Genomic DNA, 24,882 nt, shown 5'->3' on the forward strand with positions numbered 1-24,882 from the left:
CAGACCTGCGCCTCATCCGCAGCCAGGATCGATCCCGGCTCACCGGTGCTGTCCCGTCCCCACCCGAGTGCCCCCCCCCCCCACGCCCGGGGGTGGCCAAAGATGTCGGGAGTCAGACGGGCGCGGTGGTCCCAGGCCCACAGCCAGCGCAGAGAAGCAGCACTAAACCTAGCTCAACTTTGCCTTTCCCGCCAGGTTAACCTACAGCCCTGCCTGGACTTGCGGGAAATATGGCCCAGGTTTACAGCCTGTGCGGAGAAACAGCGCTGGTGTCCCGTCTGTCCAGGCAGGGCTGTAGGTTAACCCGGCGAGACAGGCAGAGTTGAGCTGCATTTAGTGCTGGATTGAGCATCCGAAGCCTCGCGCGCGCGCGTGTGTGAGTGTGCGCCTGCGCGAGCGGCCGTCAAGAAAATGTGTTACCCCTGTCCCCCGGTCCCCTCCATATTTTGATAGCGATTTCCGTGCCTGGCCGAGCCAATCCAGATGGTAGGCCGCGAGGAGGGGGCGAAGATGCGGCTCGGAGGAAAGACGCATCCTCGACCAGGTAGTGACTGTGGAAAACAGTTTCCCCCCCCCCCCCCCCCCCCCCCCCCCCATCCCCCACATAAAGAGATTAAAAGACCTCCAAAACAAACTATGCAGTTACTCATAGTTGTGGAGAGGGAGAGAGCATCTTGCCCACCATGTCCTAGACCACCTATTTACACCATCCCTACATTAATAGATTAATCTTTCCATTTCCCCTCATTTAAAACTTTATTGCTACACTTTCTATTAAAAATAAATATAATGTGTTTTGCCATGTGGAGATTCATGTCCATTAACCTTCATATTGAAGCGATCAGTAGTGATCCCAGGAAACCTTTCCACCGTTTGTCGGCACTGGGCCTGTACTCGTTGGAGTTTAGAAGAATGAGGGGAGACCTCATTGAAACATGCCGAATAGTGAAAGGCTTGGAAAGACTAGTGGGAGAATCTAGGACTAGAGGTCAGTCTCAGAATTAAAGGACGTTCTTTTAGGAAGGAGATGAGGAGAAATTTCTCTAGTCAGAGGGTGGAGAATCTATGGAATTCTTTGTCACAGAAGGCTGTGGACATTTTTAAGGCAGAGATAGGTAGATTCTTGATTATTACAGGTGTCAAAGGTTATGGGGAGAAGGCAGGAGAATGGGGTTAGGAGGGAGAGATAGATCAGCCATGATTGAATGGTGGAGTAGACTTGATGGGCTAAATGGCCTACTCTACTCCTATCACATGCCCTTCTGAAGAAAATGCCTCGGGACAATAGTTCCAGGATTATATCCCAGGAGAGCTCTGATTACAATGGTCATGATTAAAGGTGATCATCTGACATTTTCTATTGGTTGAATCCATATGTAGACTTAGTTTCTCTTGACTGATTGCAGGCATTTTTGAACTGGATTCAAAAAGGAATTGAATATTAAAAGTTACAAAATTAGGGAATTACTTTGATTGTTCCCTAGGTTCAGCACTATTTGACGAGTATTTCCTCCGAGTTACTCCTGTCCAACACTTTATAATATGATGAGGTAACTCGGAGGTAAATAGCATCCTTGTGATCTTGACTAACTTTCACATTTCTTATGTTTGCATTTCCTAAGTTCTTCAAAAAGCAGACTGAATATTGCTGCGAAACAAGATAAAATTGCATTGTTCAGCTAATTTGTTTCACTTTATGGGCTGCAGGTGAATATACCGTTTCATTTTCAGTCAAATTCTCCTTTTTCATTTATATCACCTTATATGACTAAAGAAAATCATTAATGGGGGCTTTGTCATTGGCAGCACACTGGTTAATAATTGCTTTGGTTAGGCTAACGGAGGTCGACGCTTAAATAGGATTGGAAAACCATACGTGAACTTTTACTCATGAACATTCAAGACCTATTGACCATAAATGTTGTTTTTCTCTCTTCTTCTCCTTCTGGCCACAGAAATCTAAGGATTGTTCTGCTGTCTTTCCTATTCTTTGATTAACCTGAGTATGCTGGAAATATTCAATCGGTCAGGCAGCATCAGTGGGGAGACTTTAGACGTAAACTTCGTTCCTCCCACACTGTTGAGTGCATTGGGCAGCAAGCTTTCGCCATTCTGTTCTGTTATGAGAGATACAAAATAAACATTTTGTTTTGATAAACTTTCATCAGGATTGAACTGTGTTAAGGATTTCAACAAGAGTTGGGGAAGGCAGTGAGAGAAACATAGAAACATAGAAAATAGGTGCAGGAGTAGGCCATTTCGGCCCAGCACCACCATTCAATATAATCATGGCTGATCATCCAAAATCTGCGTTCCTGCTTTCTCCCCATATCCATTGATTCCCGTAGCCCTAAGAGCTACATCTAACTCTCTCTTGAAAACATTGAGTGAATTGGCATCCACTGCCTTCCGTGGCAGAGAATTCCGCAGATTCACAACTCTCTGGGTGAAAACGTTTTTCCTCATCTCAGTCCTAAATGGCCTACCCCTTATTCTTAAACTATGACCCCTGCTTCTGGACACCCAGAAGAAAGAGAGAAAAGGAAGATGTGTAATAGGGTGGAAGGCAGATCAGATTAGACGCTGCAAAAGGTAATCCGATGAAGGCAGAATGTAATGGCAATGGGGCATGTTTGAATGGGGCAAAATATTGAGGGTATGTGCGGGGCAAGTTTTTACACAGATGGTGTTGGGTGTCTGCAACACACTGCCAGAGATGATGGTGTAGGCCAATACGACAGTGCTTTTAGTTGGTAACATGGATATGCAGGGAATGGAGGGGTATTGGTAATGTGCAGGCAGGTGAGATTAATTTAGCTTGGCATCATATTTGACACAGACATCCTGGGCGGAATGTCCTGTTCCTGTGCTGTACTGTTTCTGTGTCCAATGAAACCAAATATAGTCTAGAGGTGATGTAATTGGCAAGAGCTGAATCATTATCTGAAATTGTTATACAGTAGTTGAGCAACCTTGAATCCAGGAATAGAAACAAGGAACTGCAGGTGCTGGTTTACAAAATCCAGGAGTATGTGTCTAAATAAGACTGGCAACCTGGCCCCACATTCTTCCTGTTTTCCACAAATCCCAATGTGACTAATCTGGTGGCAATTTGTGATATTTGTCCCAAATAAGCTGCTCACCAAATTGATCACCAAACTCTACCAGGGTCAGACCAGCCCCAGGGTATAATATTTGCAAATACAACCAATAATGTGTTGAATGATGAAGCATAGAAAATTTCTGACTTGGCTGGCCATTCAGCCCATTATGTTTATGACAATTAATAAGGACCAAATGATGTCTTCCAGTATTAAGGCTGTAGCCCAGCAGATCTCTGCTTTTTAACTACACATAAAGTACTGTTTAAATTGGAACACATGGTTTCTGTTGCTTCAACACTTTTAGGCAGTGAATTCCAACCTCTGACTTTCTCTGGTTGAAGAAATGTTTCTTCATCTGCCCTCAGATTCTTCTACCATTTACTCTAAATCCAGGCCCCCTGAATTGTGATCCAAATTCAGAATCTATTGGCCTGTCTTTCTTGCATGGGACCTAAAATATTTTTCCCTGATTCCCATGTACAAGGTAATCTTAAAACCTGCCTACCTTCTGATATTAGAGCATAACATATAATGAAAAGGAACTGCAGATGCTGAATTTTACCAAAGATAGACAAAATGTTGGAGTAACTCAGCAGGTCAGGCAGCGTGTCTGGAAAAAATGATTCACGTTTCCGGTCGGAAGGGTCCCAACCTGAAACATCACCTATTCCTTTTCTCCAGACATGCTGCCTGACCCGCTGAGTTACTCCAGCATTCTGTGTCTATTTGTGATATTAGAGCTTTTTCTGTACCTCACTCCACTTGGCAGACAATTTTATGTTAATAATTACTCTGTGCATGAACACATTCCTCTTCGCATTAGTGTTTAAGAAGGAACTGCAGATGCTGAAAAATCGAAGGTAGACAAAAGTGCTGGAGAAACTCAGCGGGTGAGGCAGCGTCTATGGAGCGAAGGAAATAGGCAACGTTTTGGGTCGAAACCCTTCTTCAGACTGAAGAAGGGTTTCGACCTGAAACGTTGCCTATTTCCTTCGTCCCTCTTCGCATTAGTCCCAGTTTTACTCCCATTTTGCACAATAATTTGACTCATGGCAGGAATTCACATTTTCTATTTCGGCTAATGCCACACATTTCTCCAAGATTGTTTTTAATCAGACATCGAAGTTTTGCTGACCTTTCCTTGGAGTTTGCAACACATTGCATGATGGATCACTGTCATGAGTCGTTCTGTGATGCTGCCTATATATTTCCCTTCAATTTCAATGTTCAGGGATATAATATCTAAGCTGTGACCACTGCACCGGCCGTTACATAATTTTGGTTAATGTCCTTAGATTTGTTATAGAGTTATAGCTCAATATTTGGTTTGCTTTACAGATTGTTCTCAGATCCCTAATTAGTTCAGCAAAAGTTGTTTATAAAAAGGATTTAAACTTTTGTAAGAAGAATTCTAAAATTAGTTCATCTTCATTTTGAAGGTGAGAATGAGGCATTTTAATATCCATCTGATCATTGGAACAGAAACACGAGTCAAAAAATTCTAGTGCACCCAGGGCGGGTAAAAGCCGTCCTGGGGCTTGATCATAGTCTGCGCCTTGGATGGGGACATGGAGAGTGGTTGGTATCTGAGCCTTGAGTAGGGGATAGAGTAAGAGTAATTGGACACTATGCTGAGGTTGGGAGAGGAATCGGTCTATGCTTTGGTTGGGTAGGATCAATGTTGGGAAGAAGTATCTGGGTCTGTTTGTTGAGTCACCGGGCTGGAAAGGAGATATTGGAGTTTGATCATTGTGGTCATTGTGGAGCTGGAGAAGAATTGGGAGAGAATATTGGGGAATGCTGGAGAGAAGTACCTGCCCATGTTTGGAGGTAAATATCACCAACAATTTGTCCTGGTCATAAAGCAGCGTTCTTGCTTTTGGCTAAAGAAGCACACCAGTTCTCCGAAGGCCAAGGAAATTCAGCACCTCGCTCACGGCTCTTACCAATTTCTACCATTGTCCAATCTGAACACATCACAGCTTGGCAACTGCTGTGCCCATGAAAATGCAGAATGTTATGAATGTATCCCAGTCCATCATGCAAACCAGTTTCTTCCCCTCCCCCACCCATCCATCAACTTAATCTATTCTTCGCATTGCCTTGAGTGAGCAGCCAATGTAATCAAGGACCATTGGTCATATTCTTTCCTGTTTTGCAGAAGATAAATAGAAGATGAATGGCTATATAATTTGCTAAGGATGAATTCCCCATCTTCCAATGTACCTCATTGCAGCCCATGCTCTTTTTGTAATGTGTACTTTTTCTTTAGCTGTGATACTATTCTACACTCTGATTATTTTCTCTTCTTCACTGCTATATATGCTCATGTATGGAATGATGTGCTTGGATAGCACACAACTAAAGTTTGTCCCTGTATCTCCGTACAGATGACAATAACAAACCAATACCAATATGTGGAGGGTGCTATTTGAGCAAAAGTGAACGATTACCATTGAGGACAATCCAGGGTTGTGTTTAAAGTAATGGGATGGCAGAGAATAAATGAGTGGAGGTGTGGTGTTGGTGATTGAGGACTCCAATGAGGGTCTTGATGGATTAATGGGGTTGAGGAGTTGGGAGCAACATCAGTGGATGATGCATGAGGTATCAAGAATTATGTTTCACGATGGGGATCCAGATTCAGTGTGATTTTGCAAGACCATGTTGACCTGGGAGTAGGTATTCATGGATAAACCCGAGGCAACTTGGCATTACTACTGTAGTGCTCTAAAAGGTGGATTGTATAGAGAATGACGATATCTTGTGTGCTGCTCCTGTCAACTAAAGGGTGACTCGTGCCTGGAATTATCTGGTCAAATTTACAGTGTGACTGTAAACCACTGGAAATGGTCATTATCATGTTTCACACGCTGGGCTGAGGAGTGCAGGGAAATTAATTTTCAATTGCATGGTGCTTCAAAAAACGGCAGCATTTTGTGATTGAATTTCTGGGCGCTCTGCTGTAAATTATGCAGCAATTTGTACTGCGGCAAACAGTGCTGGGAATACAGATAATTTCAGGTTGTACCTTTGTTTAAAAAAAATCCTCTGGCCAGTTTATTAAATGTGACATCCTTTTGTTTCCATTTAATCCAAATATAAAACTAATCACAGCCCATTTATTGAGAATGGTCATATGACTGCCTTTTGGTAGCTCATAAGGAGTATCAATCTAATTTTGTGTGTATGTTTGATCCTGAATAATCAGAGAAAATGGATGCGGTGTTAAAGGCTGAGAAAGAGCAGTCTGTTTGCTTTTTATGTATAGGTGGAACAAGTCTTTTGAGAATTACTTCCATTTGAAATGAATTTATGATTTAAAAAAAAATTAGAACTCTGAATTCTTAACAATTGTTCCTGATGTGGATGTTCCAGCCAATTGCAACTAATTAATTTGCAGATTTGGAGCATTGTGCAGATTGTAGAAATGCGTGTGGCTGAGGAAATGCGGGTTCCAAATGGCTGCTTTCATTTTCAGGGCATCTGCTCTCTGTTCTTTGAACAGCAGGACTCCATTGGTGGCTATTGTGCAAACATCCTACTGCAGTAGGATTCCACAAATTGTTTTCTAGTTCTTGTTCTGCGATAAACAAGGGCAATATTTTAATGTCCACCACTATACAAATGTTCTTCACGCCTATTCTTAAATGAACAAAGTGTTATTCTTTCTACACAATCGATAGTACAAACATACCTTTAGGCATTGAATGTATGTGATATTCAAATATATTTCATGGAATCATTTGCAGTGATATATAAGAACATTTGATGTGGCTTTTCATTTATTCTGATATAATTAATAACTTTGTGGAATCTGTATAAATCATAATGGTTACTTTTTTGGAACAAAACTTAATATTAACAACTCTCTTAACAAATAGTATCTTGTAATCATTAGATTTCTGTGAAACATTTTTTATTTTAACTCTTCTAGTTTGTTTGATTGCGTGTTATTCCTCTTATTTTTGAAAAAGTATATTTCGAATGAGTGGAATTGTTAGAGTTTAGGTGCGCTGCATAAAGTGTATTCTTGCAGATGAATAAATATTGAACATCACTACGTATATCGCTCTGCTTAGAGGAATGCACAAATCCTGTGACTGATAAGCCTGTTAAAAATGTAGGGAATATTAACTAAGGTACCAGATGGGTCTTTCACCCATTCACCTTAACTGCTCAACAGAGAAGGCATCTGGAGACTTGCTACTCACATCTAATGTTTATTGAAAGCCATAAATGTACTGCATTTGAGTCGCTTCACATCTACCTCCCAAGCTGCAGTAACAGTTGAGCTAATCATTTTACGATGAACAATAAATATTGTGTGACTGAAACACATTCTCATTTGCTGTCGTCAAAGAGGAAATTGCAAAATGCTATTATGAACTATCATGGCTTTATGAGCGCTCCTAAAATAACGTCAACAAAATAATATTTAACAATGGAAAAATGCTTCAGAGTTGAGCTGTTATTATTAGCTGGTGGTCAATACTCCTGTGGTGTGAACATGCCAATGATTTCCTCAGAAGCTCTTTCCCCATTTGACACAATAGTAAAGTACTCCACTAACAGGATAAACCTTGCCCTTTGTAATGTAGATGTTGAAGCCATTGGGCACTTTATGTAACAAGAGATGGCAATATGTCACCCTACTCAGATTATTTTCTATACGTAGATGAAACATCGGTTGATCTTCTCCATTTGTCTTCACTGTTTGGTGGGCTGTTGCTTTCTTGTGATGATCAGATGGGCTGGATCAGGAAAGCTGCTAAGTTTCAAATGATAAATTCCTGCTAGCTAGCATTTGCTGCTACTTGCCCTCATGTCTGCTGCAACATTTAATAAGAGTATTTACTACAGCACAACTTTCCTAGACCAATCCGTTATTATCCCATCTCTGCCCGGAATCTGCTTGAGGATTAATCCCCCCCCCCCCCCCAACCTTCCTGCGTAGAAAATTCCACAGATTCATGATCCTCTGGATGAGGAAATGCCTTCAGTACTGAATGGTTGAACCTCCTTGAAGACTGTGATCCCTGACTTTGCACAGTTCAACCAGAGGAAACATTATCTCTGCATCTCAAATTGCAACATCATATCTTCATGCTCGTGTTCAAGGCCAACATATTGTTTTCCTTTATGATTGTTTACTTGCCTCCATGCTAACCTTCAGGATTAACATACAAGGGCTCCCAGATACCGATGAACAACAAAATCCCTTCATGTATCATTAGCTGAAAAATACCCTACTTTTCCAGCTTTATTACAGAATGGATGACCTGGTCTCTCCAATTATATTCCCATGACTTCCATTTTGGAATCTTGTCCAAACCCCTAAAGCCTCTTTGCATGCCCTGTGCAATCCACATGGCCACTTGATTTTGTATCTTCAGAAAACTGTATTAGAGATACAGCGCGGAAACAGGCCCTTGTGATCAAAAGATTTGTGCAAGATGTCATCAGTGCAAGGTCTGGTTCTGAGTCGGTTCCTGGAGCCAAACTCACACAAATCCCATTGGGATGTAGGTCATCGGATTCTGAGGTTTTCAGAATCCAATGATCTGTTTTTCTAAATATTGATCCGCATTGTGTAATTGATATTAACTTCACCGGTACATTTTATTTGGTGTTACTAATTCATTCAACTCATTTGTTTAGACACGCTTGATCTCCATTATATCAAAGAGTTTCTCTGTCTTGTCTCTGGTGAAGATGAGCACAAAATAATTTATCTGCCATTTCCTAGTTCTTTAATACTGATATAATTTCTTCTGTCTCTGTCAGTAAGGGTCAGTAAGTGTCAGTAAGGGCTAAGGAGTTAGATGTGGCCCTTGTGGCTAAAGGGATCAGGGGGTATGGAGAGAAGGCAGGTACGGGATATTGAGTTGGATGATCAGCCATGATCATATTGAATGGCGATGCAGGCTCGAAGGGCCGAATGGCCTACTCCTGCACCTATTTTCTATGTTTCTATGTAACATTAGCTTTTACTAATGTTATTGTGCCTCATGACAAAATGCTAAATGATAAACTTTTAATTTGTTTTTTTGAATGATTATTTTCCTACTATATTTTCTCTCCTTTATTAATTTCTTGATTTACCTTTGCTAAACTGAAACATTTCCAATCATCACAGAGGTTGGTGGGTATATGGAACGAGCTGCCAGAGGAGGTAGTTGAGGCAGGTACTATATCAACATTAAAATGATATTTGAACAGGCACAAGGCTAGGAAAGGTATAGAGGGATTGGGCAGGTGGGACTGAGTTTTAAAAATGCATGAATTGTTCCCCTAAAGCGCCATATCTATGGAAGCTGAGCCATCACTTTATTCTATTTTACTAATTAAAAAACAAATCAATATTAATACAGTAATATCAGTTATCTTTAACAAGCCATTCCAATTTTATTCAAAGGTCTTTTATTGTCACGTGTACCAATTAAGGTACAGTGATATGCAAATTACCATACAGCCTTACCACAAAAAGCCTACACCTAAATAATTCCCAAATGGCAGCAGATAATTGGGCTGTATCAGGTTGTTGCTCACCATTAAGCCAGCAGATAGTCACCCCAGCTGCTAAAGTTGCATTCAATACAGTAGTGGGTGTCAACACTACCTATGCATAGACCACAGGTAGACAAAAATGCTGGAGAAACTCAGCGGGTGAGGCAGCATCAATGGAGCGGAGGAAATAGGCAACGTTTCAGGCCGAAACCCTTCTTCAGACCACTATTGTTTCTCAAGAGCTTGGCTGAAATACAGGATCCCAACTAACGTATCACCTCTTGCAGTGGCAGCTAAATTGTATTTCAGTTTGATCCTTAAAATGGACTGATTTTGAAATGAGACCTATAATCATTTAATTAATTGCATTGCTTACATTCAAATAATTCAAATTATATGGGCTATATAATCAGATTTCAGGTGAGTGTGTGTTTTAATGGCTTGAGCCATTGAGAAATCTGTGATTTGAATGCAAAGCAATGGGTTATGGTAGAATACATGCTGAGTGTTTTTCGTAGTTGGCCCTCTGGGCATTGAGCATATTGGATCTTGGCATCACCTGTGTTTCTCTTTTGTGAAAAAACCCCAACATACTGTATGAAAGTTATGATATGTAACAATTCTGAATTGGAATACACATCAAATGATTAGCATTTATGCCATGAAAATTACACAAACCCAAATGGGGCATCCCTTATGTATTGATCAATTTAATATTTATTTGAGGTCATAATATAAATTGTAGTTGTACTGCAAGTCCAAACATTTGTTTACATTTTCCTGGTTTTGATAAACTTTCAACCTCACCTCCGGCATAATTAAAGGGACAACACATGAATCTCAGCGCTACAAAGCTATCCTTGGTAATATTTGGAGGCCAGTTGCTAAGATGCTTTATGGAATAGTCCAGGAATAACTGGCCAGCGATGTGAGCTGTATCCATTGTCTATTTCTCTTCTTTCAGCATGTCTGCCTTCTTTTCATCTCATTGCCAGGGTAGACTAACAGAAATCGTTAACGGCAATAGTGTAAATCTTCCTGGGACAAATCAATATTCTGTTTCATTAAACTTAGGCTGAACAAAGCCAGGACAGAGGCTGACATTGATGGCAGAGTTTAATGCCTTAATGCTTTAAGGCAAATTATTTTCCTTTGTCTTTGCTCAATGTTGAGTCCAGAATTGCCTGTATGTTGAATTAAAACAGAAAATGGCAGATGTGGTAGGCAGTGCTCATTTAGATATCTTGTGATGTGGCACAACATGGAACTCAACAAATAATTATTTAAATTATTGCACAAAGCCAAGCTGATCTGGAAGGTTGTGGGGAAATTGGGCTGTCGTAAATATTCAAGAACCTCCACTTTTGTTTTCTTATTGAAGATTTAAAATGTGCACAGTATCAGCTTGTGTAATATACTTTCCTTACATTTGTTCAAGTTTCGACTTAGTAATAAGTGAAATAATTCTCTGTGTTCTTCTGGTCCAGGTGGAAGTCAAGCCATATGTCCTGGATGATCAGATGTGTGATGAATGCCAGGGTGCCCGTTGTGGAGGAAAGTTTGCTCCTTTCTTCTGTGCCAATGTTACCTGTTTGCAGTATTACTGTGAATACTGCTGGGCAAGCATACATTCACGTGCTGGCAGGGAATTTCACAAGCCTCTTGTGAAGGAGGGAGGCGATCGCCCACGTCACGTCCCATTCCGCTGGAGCTGAAGCGTCTTAAAGTCTACGAACACGTACAGGAGAGGAGAGCGCTGCCTCAGGGCTGAGAGGCTTCTGGAAATTGGTGCATTCTTCCTCGGATAAAGAATGTTTGTTTTTTGTTTTATTTTGAAGTCACATTACTGAACTTGTCCAAGATTGTCTGGTATATAAAAAAAAATTCAGAGTATCTGTACTGAATCTGCACTTTGGCTCTCAAACATTTGCTTGGTACCTTTTTTTGTTTTGTATTGAACTTTGCATTGTGATTTAGGAGTTGTAGCTGATATGACATCAGCCACTGCCAGGTTGACGCTCACATAACTGTTTCCCATGACAGGAGCATGCACTTATTTTCAGAAACTTAGACTTGCCCCTAGAAGACTTACCAAAGGTAACACACTGTAGGTGGCATATGTAGCAAAGCATTCTTCTCAAATATTCAACAATTATACATTTTGGATAATTTAGTATACTACTTCCCCTAAAACAAGCCTTTTTTTGCTCTCCATTTTGACTTGCAAGAATAATACCTCATAAGCTCAATTTGATTTTGCTGGGGGTTTTTGGTTGGGTCTTTCTTAGTGTTATGTAAATGTATGCTGCAATAGCTTTTGCTGCTAAATAAATGGTATTGCAGATATCATAGTACTTTATCAGGCTAGGGTAATAAATAATTGTGGAGCATAATGCTGTCAGGAAAAATGCAGTATAGCATGGAGCAAGCTCCAGAGGAAGGTCAGTAGTTTTGACTGCATGTTTACTTAACCAGGTTGCTGCATGCAATAAATTTTGTGTATCATGTCTCTTATATCTGCTGACAACCTGCCCACCCGTGCACAAATTAATAATGTAGGCAACAAAGAAAGAAATAGCGATATGAGAGAATTGGGTAATAACTGGAAGAGGGCATGCCTCAATGTAAATGCTTATGGAGTTTGAATCTGTGTCCATTCAAGCATAAAGGATATCACAATTACTTATAGATGTAGGATATCTTGAAGTTATGTTGATGGTAGGTGAAGTACTCTGCGGTGATCACTTATAGTGCAATTTTTATATAGTAAGGTGATTATGTATAGTACTGTGATTTAAAAGTAACCGTTGTAATGTCTGACATAAGAGTAAGTGATGCTTCATAACCAGTGTATAAACAAAGTGAGCTCAGTTTAAAAACAATCTGCTGCTTGCACCATTTACATAGCTTCAGACCTTGTCCAAAAAACCAAAGAGCTCATACACTACCAATATATTTGTCAGACTGACAAATGGGCACATTAGGAAAGGAAACTAATGCTAAAGAATTGTCTGCACAAAAGTCAAAATGGAGATGTCTGCTTTCTGGTTCAGAATAAACTCCCCAAAACCCTGAGTATATCCTGCAAAGCTTGAATTCTAATAAGATCTGCTAATTAGTGGACATTTTTTTAGCATGTATAGTGGGGCTGCAGATTTCAATCAAACACAGGCTAAGTGTACCAATAGTGGGGGTTTGTACACAGTGACAGCAGCTCTGGGGACAATCTGACTGGATATGACGCCGCATAGTAGATTTGATACTAATTGTTGAGTCATTTGTGTGTTGTGATGTCTGTTTGTGTCCAGTAAGTCTTTCTTTTATTTTTTTAGTTTATTTTTTCAGTATTTAGTTGCAAGTATTGGCATTGAAATTGATTTTTTTTTTCAAAAAAGAAGTTACTTTTTTACTGGTAAATTGCTTATTATCCCTTTGGAGGTTAACTTCTGGGCTTTTTGTGATATTGCTTTCTTGCCCAGGTATGTTTTTCTATATGTTTTTTCATTATCTGTATAAGACATTTGTTATGCACTACTTTTTGTATCTGGACAGTTTTCAACAGTCAGCTGATTTTTTAAGGCGTGCTTTCTGACTGACATGATCTTTTGCAATACCTCAATTTTGAAATATAGGAAAGAAATTGATATTTTCTAAGTAAGTTTATTCTAAAAATATATATTAATTTAATTCTGCAAGGAAATGATTTAACAGATGGGTAATTTTATTTTTTTCATGCTTATTTGCTTTTTTGGAAACTGAAGGAGCTAGAGCTTTATAACTTTAATATGGAGAATTGTAGTTAGCTACAGTACAAGACTTTAAAGAAAATCTACCTAAATGTGGAAAAGTGAACATTTATAAACCATTTTCCCCTTCTTAATATAATTTAATGTATGAATTTGAAAGCTGGAATGTAAAGAAATAGTTTAAAAACAAGATGGCTTAGAATAGACACATTTCCATGGGTGCTGGAAGCTGTGAGAAGAAAGTGAAATAATAAAAAAAAATCACTTAATTTGTATATTTATCATTAACCCTTTAAGTACGACTGACCAGAATTGTGAAAGAATTCTTCTGTTCATGTTATTTTTGTACAAATATCTTTTTATGTTAAGTTATAACATGCCCCAATTTGTTTACTTGTTAATGAATTTAAATGAGGTCCTTCATATTGAGAATGTTATTTCTAAGGTGTTCAAATTGTAACTTGATTTAGAGCCCCTTGGTGCAACAGGTCCATATGCGGCCTTCTCTTGATATTGGAGACTTGAATTAGTCAATTTTGAAGGCTAACTTAACCTCAACTCTTTGTTGTAATGTGCAATACTGTTTGTACTGTTTGTAAAAAAAATCAAAAGCATAAATCTTTATTGAAGATTTATTTTCATTGCAAACTTTAGACATTGCGATTCACAAAATCATTTTTCTACTGTCAAATGTGTAACTTTTCTTCATGCTAGTATTTTTTCAATAGTAATGTAGCCTTTGTACTGATACAAATATTCATTGTTATTTTTAGAGAGATTTTTGCTAAAAGCAGAGGATTTAAACATATTTACATATTTTTCATTTTTATTTTAGTTATTTTTCTTTACAGACTGCTTTTCTCACCATAATAGTCATTTCTGGGAGAGACTTTCATATCTGGTCAATGTCCAATATTATTTTGTATTTTTACTTGGAATAAATTAATTTTATGATGCTAATTCTTTAAAGTTTTATTTTCAGTTTTGTTATTTTTTGGAGCTGAAACATTTGTAATATTGTTACTAAAGTGTCTAGTTTTGAAATGCAAAGCTTCATGTATTAACTTGCTGAAGTGGTTTACAGTAGTGTGGTAATGACAAACGGCTGACAATGTAGAGTGATTGATGTAATTGAATGAATGGGCAATAAAATGATCAGAATGGAGCAGACAAGATGTTGTGCTATTGTCGAAGGCAGCCGGGACAGGGGTGGGGAGGGGGGAGTGCGGACATTGGTGGTGGAGTGCAAAACCTTAATTGTATGTGGGGAGTCTAACTGTCTTGCTGAGTGATAAGGCATGGATTTTTGAAGATGGTAATTGCCTTTTATTTTGTGAAGGCTGGATTGTTTGCAGCAATCACTTTTTGTACTGCTTTGTACATCTACTTGATCTTTCTTTCTGTTACTAACCAATCTTTTCCTCTCAGTCTCACTTAGTTGCTACAGTGTTGAAAATATGCCACCAAGTATTTATAAATGCAAGCGATTACTATATACCCCAAATGGGTAGCTAGCCGGAAATTGTAGGTAAATGTGAAAATTCAGCAAATTTTTTTTTTTGCACAAAATTCATAGCTAATGCACCATTTTGGTATTGAGTACATTCACTTAACATTAAGGTGCTACTACTAAAAATATAATCTAGCCAAACTTTTCTGGATGTAGTTGTATTGGGGTATACAGTACAAGTATTTGTAACTTTGCTGTTAAATAATGGAAAACATTTTTAGAGTGTTCAAAGCTAGGATGTCTGTTTGTTTCTAAACAAACTACTAATTTTAAATGTATCTTTTACTGTTCTCCTAGATTGTTTAGCTAGTACTCTTAACACAGCATATACATTTTGGCTTGGACTAATGCTTGTACGGAACTGCAGTACTGTGACTAAACATGGAGCTCAATCAATGCTGCTACTGCTTACCAATGCTTAAGTTTGTAGTTTGGACTTTAATTTTTCTGTACTAACAAGTAAACTTATTAAACTTAATTGTATGAAGCAGTAACATTTGTCATGATTTTGCATGATCATTGACGAGTGTTGGAATGATCTGCAGCTGCTGTTAAAACCACAGAAGCCGCTTGTAGTCTTTTTGGGTGAAAGCTCTTTGTGTGCAAAACATCTTGGGTCCATGAACCTTGAACTTGCAAAGCAGCACCATCTGCAGGCAGTACTCACCCATTGAATTATCGGCAACTGGTTATAGTTCTGCTGTGCCAAATGTCTGGAATTTACTCAGAACACCCAAATGTAACATTTTACCATTACTAAGCACAAATGACAACATTCTAATTTCTAGCAAAAGAAGCAAATAAATATATTGCTGGAGAAACCTTTGTTTTCACTTCCAGTTAATACTGATGGTTTAATTGGCTCTACACAAATAATTATTCTTCCCTAATGCAAGATTTTTGTTCAAGTTCACCAACTCCCCAAAGACCATAAAATTCCACAATATCTAGTCTTTGAGTGAAAGTAGATGTCTTGCTATCTTTATATATATTTTAATGTAGTTAAGAACGGTCATGAAGCAATCACTCTAAGAATTCGCACAATGAAGTTTGTACATTAAATAATGGAAGCTGATAAATGTTTTCGAAATTACACAGCAACTGTATTTCTGCTGTACTGTATTGTTAGAATTATGCCCAAAAGGCACTTGGTCTACTGAGCAATAAGGAGCAAAGAAACTTCAGTATCCTCAGAGCACAATGCTTTAATTAATCGATCACTTTCAAACTAGAAGGGCACATTTAATCCATAATAATATGAATTAGTTAGAGGTAGGTCTACTGGAGTGAAGTTGTGTTATAGAGACCATACACATAATCTAATTGAAATTTGTTGGATCGGATTACTTCCTTCACTTTGCTGCTTTCATTTCTTTGCCCCCTACCTCAAATAAAACCACTTAACTGTGAGCATCGGTCCAAAATGCTTCCATCTGAGGCTGGCACTTTTGAGTAAGCAATTCCAACAGCAAGTGAAAAATACGAATGTTAAAAGTTGATTATGTCTGCGTGGTATTGAATAGCACAAATGTACTTTGTCTGTACTGAACTGTACTGTACTTAGACATTCATAATAAAAGTCCAACTTAAGGACTTGAGCTGTGGTCATTTCCTTCAATCAATAACTCACTGTAAATTCCCTTTGATATTTGAACAGTTAACCTCTACTAAAGCATATTTAATGCAATTCAAGATGAGTATTAAGTTCCTACTACCTGTTCCTTTCATAATTATTTTGCTTTTTTCATGTTCTGTTTGTGAGCTTTGTCAATTGATAAATATGGTGCTGCAAAAGGTTTCTTCTACATGTGTGGAGTGTCAAACAAGCTAATAAGCTGTTATTTCCCCATTACAGCACCAATAGATGTTTGGGCTTAACAATATCAATGATAAAAATGGCAAACTGCTCTCTAATAACAATAGCTGCTCCATCCCAAAATATTTATTCTTTAAGAAAAATACAATTCAATTTCATTTCTTCACGGAATGATTATTTAAAAAAATATTTTTCTTTACTCGTGCTCATGTCCCCAATTCTCCCACCTCTATATTTCTACTTTATTTTTGATCTTAAACTCCCTCAATCTAGTCAGTGATCAAATACCCGAGTAATGGACATGTCACCACTTAGAATACAATCACACTTGCACATTTGGGCTTCAATGTTGTACTTCACCATTTGAGGAACTTCTATTCACTAAATAATGACTTTGACATAAATTGGTAAGCAAATTACCCACACAATTTCAGAAAATTTCTAGATAACCTTGAAGATGAATAAGAGATGAAAGTGTGGCCTCAATAGCATAGGAATAGGCTCTCCTGCAAGGATCTGCAACCATGCAGCTGAATACTGAATGCATGCATTCTTGCTCTGCAACCTGCCAGAATGAAGGTAAGAGTGGTGAATATTGTCCATTTCCCAAAAGTTTCCTGTTGCCCTTAATTTTTGTTTTTAGTTGCATGTATATTGAATTCTGTAACCGAGAAATACAATCGAATCTTCCTGCTAATCTTGGTGGCAGAAATCAGATCTGCTTTCATGATCCCAGCGCAGATGAGTCCCTGCATGGGTTCGGAAATTGGCCTGTCTATAACTACTGCCCAGTAGCTCTAACATTGACCAGGACAAAGTGCTTTGAATGACTGGCAATGGCCCAGATCTTGGCCAGAAATTCTACATCTCTTACAAGATTGGTCCAGGGTTTAGCTGTGGACCAGTTTGACAATAAGAACCCCTATGTCAGGTTGTTATTCCCTGATTACAGCTCAGCCTTCAACACGACCATCGAATTATCTTACTTTGGGACCTTGGCCTTGGGATCTTCAACTGGCTTCTGGAGATTCTGACCGCCAGGCCTTAATCAGTTAGAATTGGTGAAAACATTTCCTCCACCCTGACATTGCTCCTTCTCAGGAGAGTGTGCTCACTCCCCTGCACACCCATGACTTTGTGGCCAAGTACAGCATCAACTTTATTTCCATTAGCACCACTGTAGGCTGCATCAACAATGATGAGAAAGAATAGAGATTAGGACACATGTCAGCACAATAAACTAGCCCTTAATCTCAGCAAGACAAAAGAGCTTGTTGTTGACCTAAAGTAGTGATGGAGTGAATGCAACCCTGTCCTTGTCAATGAAGCTGCGGTGGAGATGATCAATAGTTTTAAGTTCTCAGGCATCCATGTTACAAGCAACAGAACCTGGTCCCATTACACTGATCAGAAAGGCACATTACATTCTTAAATTCTTGGGACGACAGATGGCACAATGGGCTAAGTGTTCGGCTGGCAACCGGAAGGTAGCCGGTTCGAATCCCGCTTGGAGTGCATACTGTCGTTGTGTCCTTGGGCAAGACACTTCACCCACCTTTGCCTGTGTGTGAATGTGTGTGAGTGATTGGTGGTGGTCGGAGGGGCCGTAGGCGCAGAATGGCAGCCACGCTTCCGTCAGTCTGCCCCAGGGCAGCTGTGGCTACAGAAATAGCTTACCACCACCGAGTGTGACTGAGGAATGAATGAATAATGCGATGTAAAGCGCCTTGAGTATTAGAAAGGCGCTATATAAATCCCATCCATTATTATTATTATTATTAAATGGCTGAGATTTGGCATGTCCACAAGATTCTCTTGCACTACTACAAATGTGCTTTAAATAGCATTTTGACACAATGCATCCCAGCTTGGTATGGCAACTTCTGTGTTCTTGACTGCCTGAATCTGGATCCTGAATCTGGATCACAGCCAGCCCATCACAGGCTTGTCACTTTCTTTCATCTAGTCCATGTTGCATCAGGAAAGTTGGATGCATTGTCAAGGACACTGTTACCCTGACTATTTGCCTTCTACCTTTTGGGAGGAGATACTGCACCTCGAAAGCCTGGTTATCTAGATTATCTCTGGCAACTTCTTCGTCACTGCTGTCAGACTCCTGAACCAATCCTTTTTTTCACACCCCCTTCATGGAGCTATTGCCACGTACTTTAACCTTTAACTCTATTCTCTTCAGTTGTTATTGCCCTTTATTATTTTACACGAGTGATTTTGCAATACAATCTGCTCTGTTGCACTCATCATTGTAGTCAGTATCTCTACGGTAGGTACACTGAAGTTTACGCTGCAGTCTTCACATGAACAGGAATTTTATCACATGTATATTACAAAATAATCTAATTTATTCTTACACTCACTTGGTTATTACATTTTTGCACTTTAGTATTATATTTGCACCTCTTCAGACCGTGTTACAATCTGCAGTTCTGCATTGAGTTTTATTTTTCAATATTATGTATACGGTTTGCAAACAAGGAATTTCATTACACCCTTGTGTAAATGACAAATTAATTTTCCATAAGATCCTCTTGAAATGCTCAGTACTTCTCTCAACGAAGTTGTCCAATCTTATATTTCCAACAATGTTTTTATTTTGCATTTCCAGCCTTTGCTTTATTTTGGTTTTCTACCTTAATATGCCTCAATTTATAATATTTATGTAATAATATTCCTCAATTAATGATCAATTATATCAAGTTTATTTTTCCTCTCCTCACAGCCCAACTCGAAGCAATAAATGTAAATGCGCCCAAATTCACTTGGACCATCTCCGACACCTTACCATTTCTAGATCTCACCGTCTCCATCACAGGAGAGACTATGAACTGACATCTATTACAATCCCACTGACTCCCATAGCTATCTAGACTACTCTTCTTCCCACCCTGCTTCCTGTAAAGACTCTAACCCCTACTCCCAATTCCTCCATCTACGCCGCATCTGCGTCCAGGATGAGACTTTCCATACAAGGTCATCGGAGATGTCCTCATTCTTTAGGGAACGGGGGTTCCCCTCTCCCATTATAGATGAGGCTCTCATTAGGGTCTCCTCTTAATCCCATTGCTCCGCTCTTAATCCCCCCCCCCCCCCCCCATTCGTAACAAGGACTGAGTCCCCCCCTGTCCCACACCATCAGCTGTCGCATACAATATATAATCCTCTGACACTTTCACCATCTCTAACGGAATCCCACCACCAGCCAATCTTCCCATCTCCACCCCTTTCTGCTTTCCACAGAGACCGTTCTCGCCGCAACTCCCTGGTCAACTCGTCCCTTCCCACCCAAACACACCCCCCCCCCCCCCCCCCCCAGGTACTTTCCCCTGCAACTGCAGGAGATGCACCACCTGTCCCTTTACCTCCCCCCTCGACTCCATACTAAGGACCCCGACTTTCTTTTCAGGTGAGGCAGAGGTTCACTTGCATCTCCTCCAACCTCATCTACTGTATCCGCAGTTCCAGGTGTCAACTCTTGTATTTCGGTGAGACCAAGCGCAGGCTCAGCGATCGTATCGCTGAACACCTCCACACAGTCCGCCTAAACCTACCTGATCTCCAGGTTGCTCAGCTTAACTCCCCCTCCCATTCCTAATCTGACATAGAAACATAGAAAATAGGTGCAGGAGTAGGCCATTCGGCCCTTCGAGCCTGCACTGCCATTCAATATGATCATGGCTGATCATCCAACTCAGTATCCCATGCCTGCCTTCTCTCCATACCCCCTGATCCCTTTAGCCACAAGGGCCACATCTAACTCCCTCTTAAATATAGCCAATGAACTGGCCTCAACTACCTTCTATGGCAGAGAGTTCCAGAGATTCACCACACTCTGTGTGAAAAATGTTTTTCTCATCTCGATCCTAAAGGATTTCCCATCTATCCTTAAGCTGTGACCCCTTGTCCTGGACTTCCCCAACATCGGGAACAATCTTCCTGCATCTAGCCTGTCCAACCCCTTAAGAATTTTGTAAGTTTCTATAAGATTCCCCCTCAATCTCCTAAATTCTAGCGAGTACAAGCCAAGTCTATCCACTCTTTCCTCATATGAAAGTTCTGACATCCCAGGAATCAGTCTGGGGAACCATCTCTGCACTCCCTCTATGGCAATAATGTCCTTCCTCAGATTTGGAGACCAAAACTGTACGCAATACTCCAGGTGTGGTCTCACCAAGACCCTGTACAACTGCAGTAGAACCTCCCTGCTCCTATACTCAAATCCTTTTGCTATGAATGCTAACATACCTGGGCCTCCTCAATTGTCAGAGTGAGGCCCCACGCAAATTGGAGGAACAGCTCCTCATATTTTGTTTGGGTATCTTACACCCCAGCTGTATGAACCGTGACTTCTCTAACTTCAAGTAACCATAGCTTTCCCTCTCTCCATCCCCTACCCTCTCCCAGTTCTCCCACCAGTCTTGCTGTCTCCGACTACATTTTATCTCTGTACTGCCCACTCCCATGACATCAGTCTGAAGCAGGGTCTCGACCCAAAACATAAACCATTCCTTCTCTCCACAGATGCTGCTTGTCCCGCTGAGCATTTTGTGTCTACCTTCATTTGCCGTTCTTTCCTACACAATAAATGTAAATGATTTATTTACTGAAGAGTGATCAGCACATAATCACACCTGAAAATTCACAGTATTAACTCTTTCAACTGAATTTTATTTTGATCAAATTTCAGAAATTTTATTTCAACTCAAGTACAAAGTAATTTCTATTGAACACCTACAATTATCATAGCTCAGCAAGTAAACTGAAAGCCATCACTAATAGGCAGCAAAAAAAAAATCAGTCAATTTCCACTATGGAAAAAGTGGAGGTGGTTTATATTTTAAATCAGATTCCGGTTCTGCACTGGTGTACAGCAATTTACTGTCATGTACTATGTCACATAATGGCATATTTCCTTAACTATATGAAAAAGTTTTCCTTAAGAACAATATTTCTGTCTCCTAAGACATTTAAGAGTGTTACTTCAAGTATATCTGCACTGAATAAATGTCTAATGTAAAACTGTGCAAACTAAGCTGGGGTAACTATCTGCTCTACCAATTCTGAACCACTGGTTTCCAATATATTCATTTTACGCTTGCTCTTTTCAACTCTGCCTGTATTTACACAGTACTCGACATTTAATTGTCTCCAAAACTTGCTGAATATCAGCAGAAACATCTTGTGACATGCTCATGGCTTAGCTGCGATTATCCAAGTAATTTTATTTTAGTGAATGCATGAAATTATCCAAATTATATTCTGTGTCATATTGTTGTTGATCCCAAAGTTCTCCAAGGTTTTCCAAGATTGCCTTCGACGATGACTTTGCTGCAGAACCAGCTCCCATATTTTCATGGCCATCCTTAAAATGAAAAAGCGTAATCAGAAATCGATGCATTTTGCAAAATAAAAAATTGCCCATCAACTCTAACATAACCAATGACCTGTGAGTAGCCCAGTTCTATAATTAGGAGGCAATAGCCACAGTTCCACCTATGAAAAGGATAGTGTTATTTCCCAAAAGAACTCGAGGGGTGAGATTGTAAGCGAAAATGGTGACTTAAATTGTTGTCTATAAATACAAATAATAATGTATTTGTAAACATCTTGGCAAGAGCAGAAGCATGTGCCCCAAACAGTGTGATTTTGGCACTTGATTACTTGCTAGGATTCATTAACAACGCCACCCTCCAGTCTGGTAGCTAGTAAGTACATTATCCCCTCTGGGCAGCTGACTAAGAAGATTTTTGTCACTAAAATATGTCTACATAAATGTCCACCATCTTTTGTAATTCACTGAATACTAAAAAAGACTTGAAACATTATCTACTGGGAAATTCTCCTGCCTACAACATTTATTCACTGGCAAAAATATTCAAATTCTCATAATAATATTATAAACCTCTCATCAGTCTCCCCTCAGCCTCCAATGCTCCAGTGAAAAGAATCCAAGTTTGTCTGATCCCTCCTTGTAGCTAAGATCTGCTAATCCAAGCAGCATTGTGGTTTACACACTTCTTCACTGCCTGCAACTCCACCAATTTGTGTGTTGTCTGCACAGTTACTGACAATCATCATCATCATCAACGGGCACGGTGCCTTACAATGCTGTGTACGACAGTGATCGCAACCTCTACTGAAGTGTGGAATGCTCATCCGCCCTTTGACAGGTCTGGTTTTTGGTCCTGCTGGGGGTCCACAGCCCCCTCCTCACCTGGCAAACCAGGTGGGAGAGACGGTTTAGTCGCCGACTATCCGACCATGAGCAGGTAGCACGGGATTACATGGTACCCGTGGCGGAAGGAACACCCCCCGACGCAACATTTCCATTCAAGTTATTCATATATGTCACAAACAGAAGTCGCAGCACTGAACTGCGGAACACCACTGATCATGGATCTCCAGCCAGAATAACACCTTTCCACTCTGAAGAAGGGTCTCAATCCGAAACATCATCCATTCCTTCTATCCAGAGATGCTGCCTGTCCCGCTGAGCTACTCCAGCATTTTGTGTCTATCTTTGATGTAAACCAGCATCTGCAGTTCCTTCCTACATACAACATCTTTCTACTGTTATCCTGTCTTCTATGGGTAAACCAATTCTGAATCATAGAAACATAGAAAATAGGTGCAGGAGTAGGCCATTTGGCCCTTCGAGCCTGCACCGCCATTCAATATGATCATGGCTGATCATCCAAATCAGTATCCTGTACCTGCTTTCTCTCCATACCCCTGATCCCTTTAGCCACAAGGGCCACATCTAACTCCCTCTTAAATATAGCCAATGAACTGGTCTCAACTACATTCTGTGGCAGAGAATTTCAGAGATTCACCAATCATGGTGGATCCCACGCATCTTCTGGATCAGTCAACCATAATGACCTGGTCAGATGTCCATGTTAACAACATTCACTGCCCTTGCCTCATCTATCACCTCTTCAAAAAAAAAACTCAAACCAAGTTCATAAAAAGACATGGTGACTCTTCCTCTCCGCCCATTCTCTTCCACGAGCAAATGAACCCAGTGCTGAAAAATCCCATGCAATAGCTTCCCTATTATGATGCGAGTTTCACTAGCCTGATATTTCCTGGATTATCTGCATTTCCTCTCCCAAAAAATAACAGCACTGGGTACTCGCCGGTCCTTTGATATCTCACCCGCAGCTAGACAGGATACAAAGATCATTGCCACAGCCCCAGCATCTTGCCTGTCATAAAATGGGATACATTCCATCAAGCTCTGGGCACTTATCCATCATAAATGCTTCCAGAGAACCATCAACACCTTCTTGATCTCAAATTGCTCTTGCACATTAGTATATAGAAACATAGAAACATAGAAATTAGGTGCAGGAGTACGCCATTCGGCCCTTCGAGCCTGCACCGCCATTCAATATGATCATGGCTGATCATCCAACTCAGTATCCCGTACCTGCCTTCTCTCCATACCCTCTGATCCCCCCAGCCACAAGGGCCACATCTAACTCCCTCTTAAATATAGCCAACGAACTGGCCTCGACTACCCTCTGTGGCAGGGAGTTCCAGAGATTCACCACTCTCTGTGTGAAAAAAGTTCTTCTCATCTCGGTTTTAAAGGATTTCCCCCTTATCCTTAAGCTGTGACCCCTTGTCCTGGACTTCCCCAACATCGGGAGCAATCTTCCTGCATCTAGCCTGTCCAACCCCTTAAGAATTTTGTAAGTTTCTATAAGATCCCCTCTCAATCTCCTAAATTCTAGAGAGTATAAACCAAGTCTATCCAGTCTTTCTTCATAAGACAGTCCTGACATCCCAGGAATCAGTCTGGTGAACCTTCTCTGCACTCCCTCTATGGCAATAATGTCCTTCCTCAGATTTGGAGACCAAAACTGTACGCAATACTCCAGGTGTGGTCTCACCAAGACCCTGTACAACTGCAGTAGAACCTCCCTGCTCCTATACTCAAATCCTTTTGCTATGAAAGCTAACATACCATTCGCTTTCTTCACTGCCTGCTGCACCTGCATGCCCACTTTCAATGACTGGTGTACCATGACACCCAGGTCTCGCTGCATCTCCCCTTTTCCTAGTCGGCCACCATTTAGATAATAGTCTGCTTTCCTGTTTTTGCCACCAAAATGGATAACCTCACATTTATCCACATTATACTGCATCTGCCAAACATTTGCCCACTCACCCAGC

The 24,882-nt window shown here is 40.2% G+C and overlaps 2 protein-coding genes across 6 annotated transcripts in view; one reads left to right on the plus strand and one right to left on the minus strand.

Moving 5' to 3' along the window:
* Window positions 1–14,525, plus strand: part of cpeb3 (cytoplasmic polyadenylation element binding protein 3) — a 90,952-nt gene extending 76,427 nt beyond the window's left edge. For 2 of the 4 annotated variants that reach the window (XM_033033611.1, XM_033033612.1), the window contains exon 11: window positions 11,102–11,329. In XM_033033611.1, the coding sequence (XP_032889502.1) occupies window positions 11,102–11,329 (228 nt within the window). Of the gene's footprint in view, window positions 1–11,101 lie in introns of all 4 variants that reach the window. The other 2 variants (XM_033033610.1, XM_033033613.1) reach the window with 1 other exon arrangement.
* Window positions 14,526–21,343: 6,818 nt separating this feature from the next.
* Window positions 21,344–24,882, minus strand: part of btaf1 (B-TFIID TATA-box binding protein associated factor 1) — a 110,261-nt gene continuing 106,722 nt past the window's right edge. Inside the window, exon 38 of one of the 2 annotated variants that reach the window (XM_033033615.1) lies at window positions 21,344–22,063. In XM_033033615.1, the coding sequence (XP_032889506.1) occupies window positions 21,923–22,063 (141 nt within the window). In that variant the 3' untranslated portion in view covers window positions 21,344–21,922. The remainder of the gene's footprint in view (window positions 22,064–24,882) is intronic. The other variant, XM_033033616.1, reaches the window with a different exon arrangement.

Source organism: Amblyraja radiata, chromosome 15, assembly GCF_010909765.2.
Source record: "Amblyraja radiata isolate CabotCenter1 chromosome 15, sAmbRad1.1.pri, whole genome shotgun sequence".
NCBI classification, from domain to species: domain Eukaryota; kingdom Metazoa; phylum Chordata; class Chondrichthyes; order Rajiformes; family Rajidae; genus Amblyraja; species Amblyraja radiata.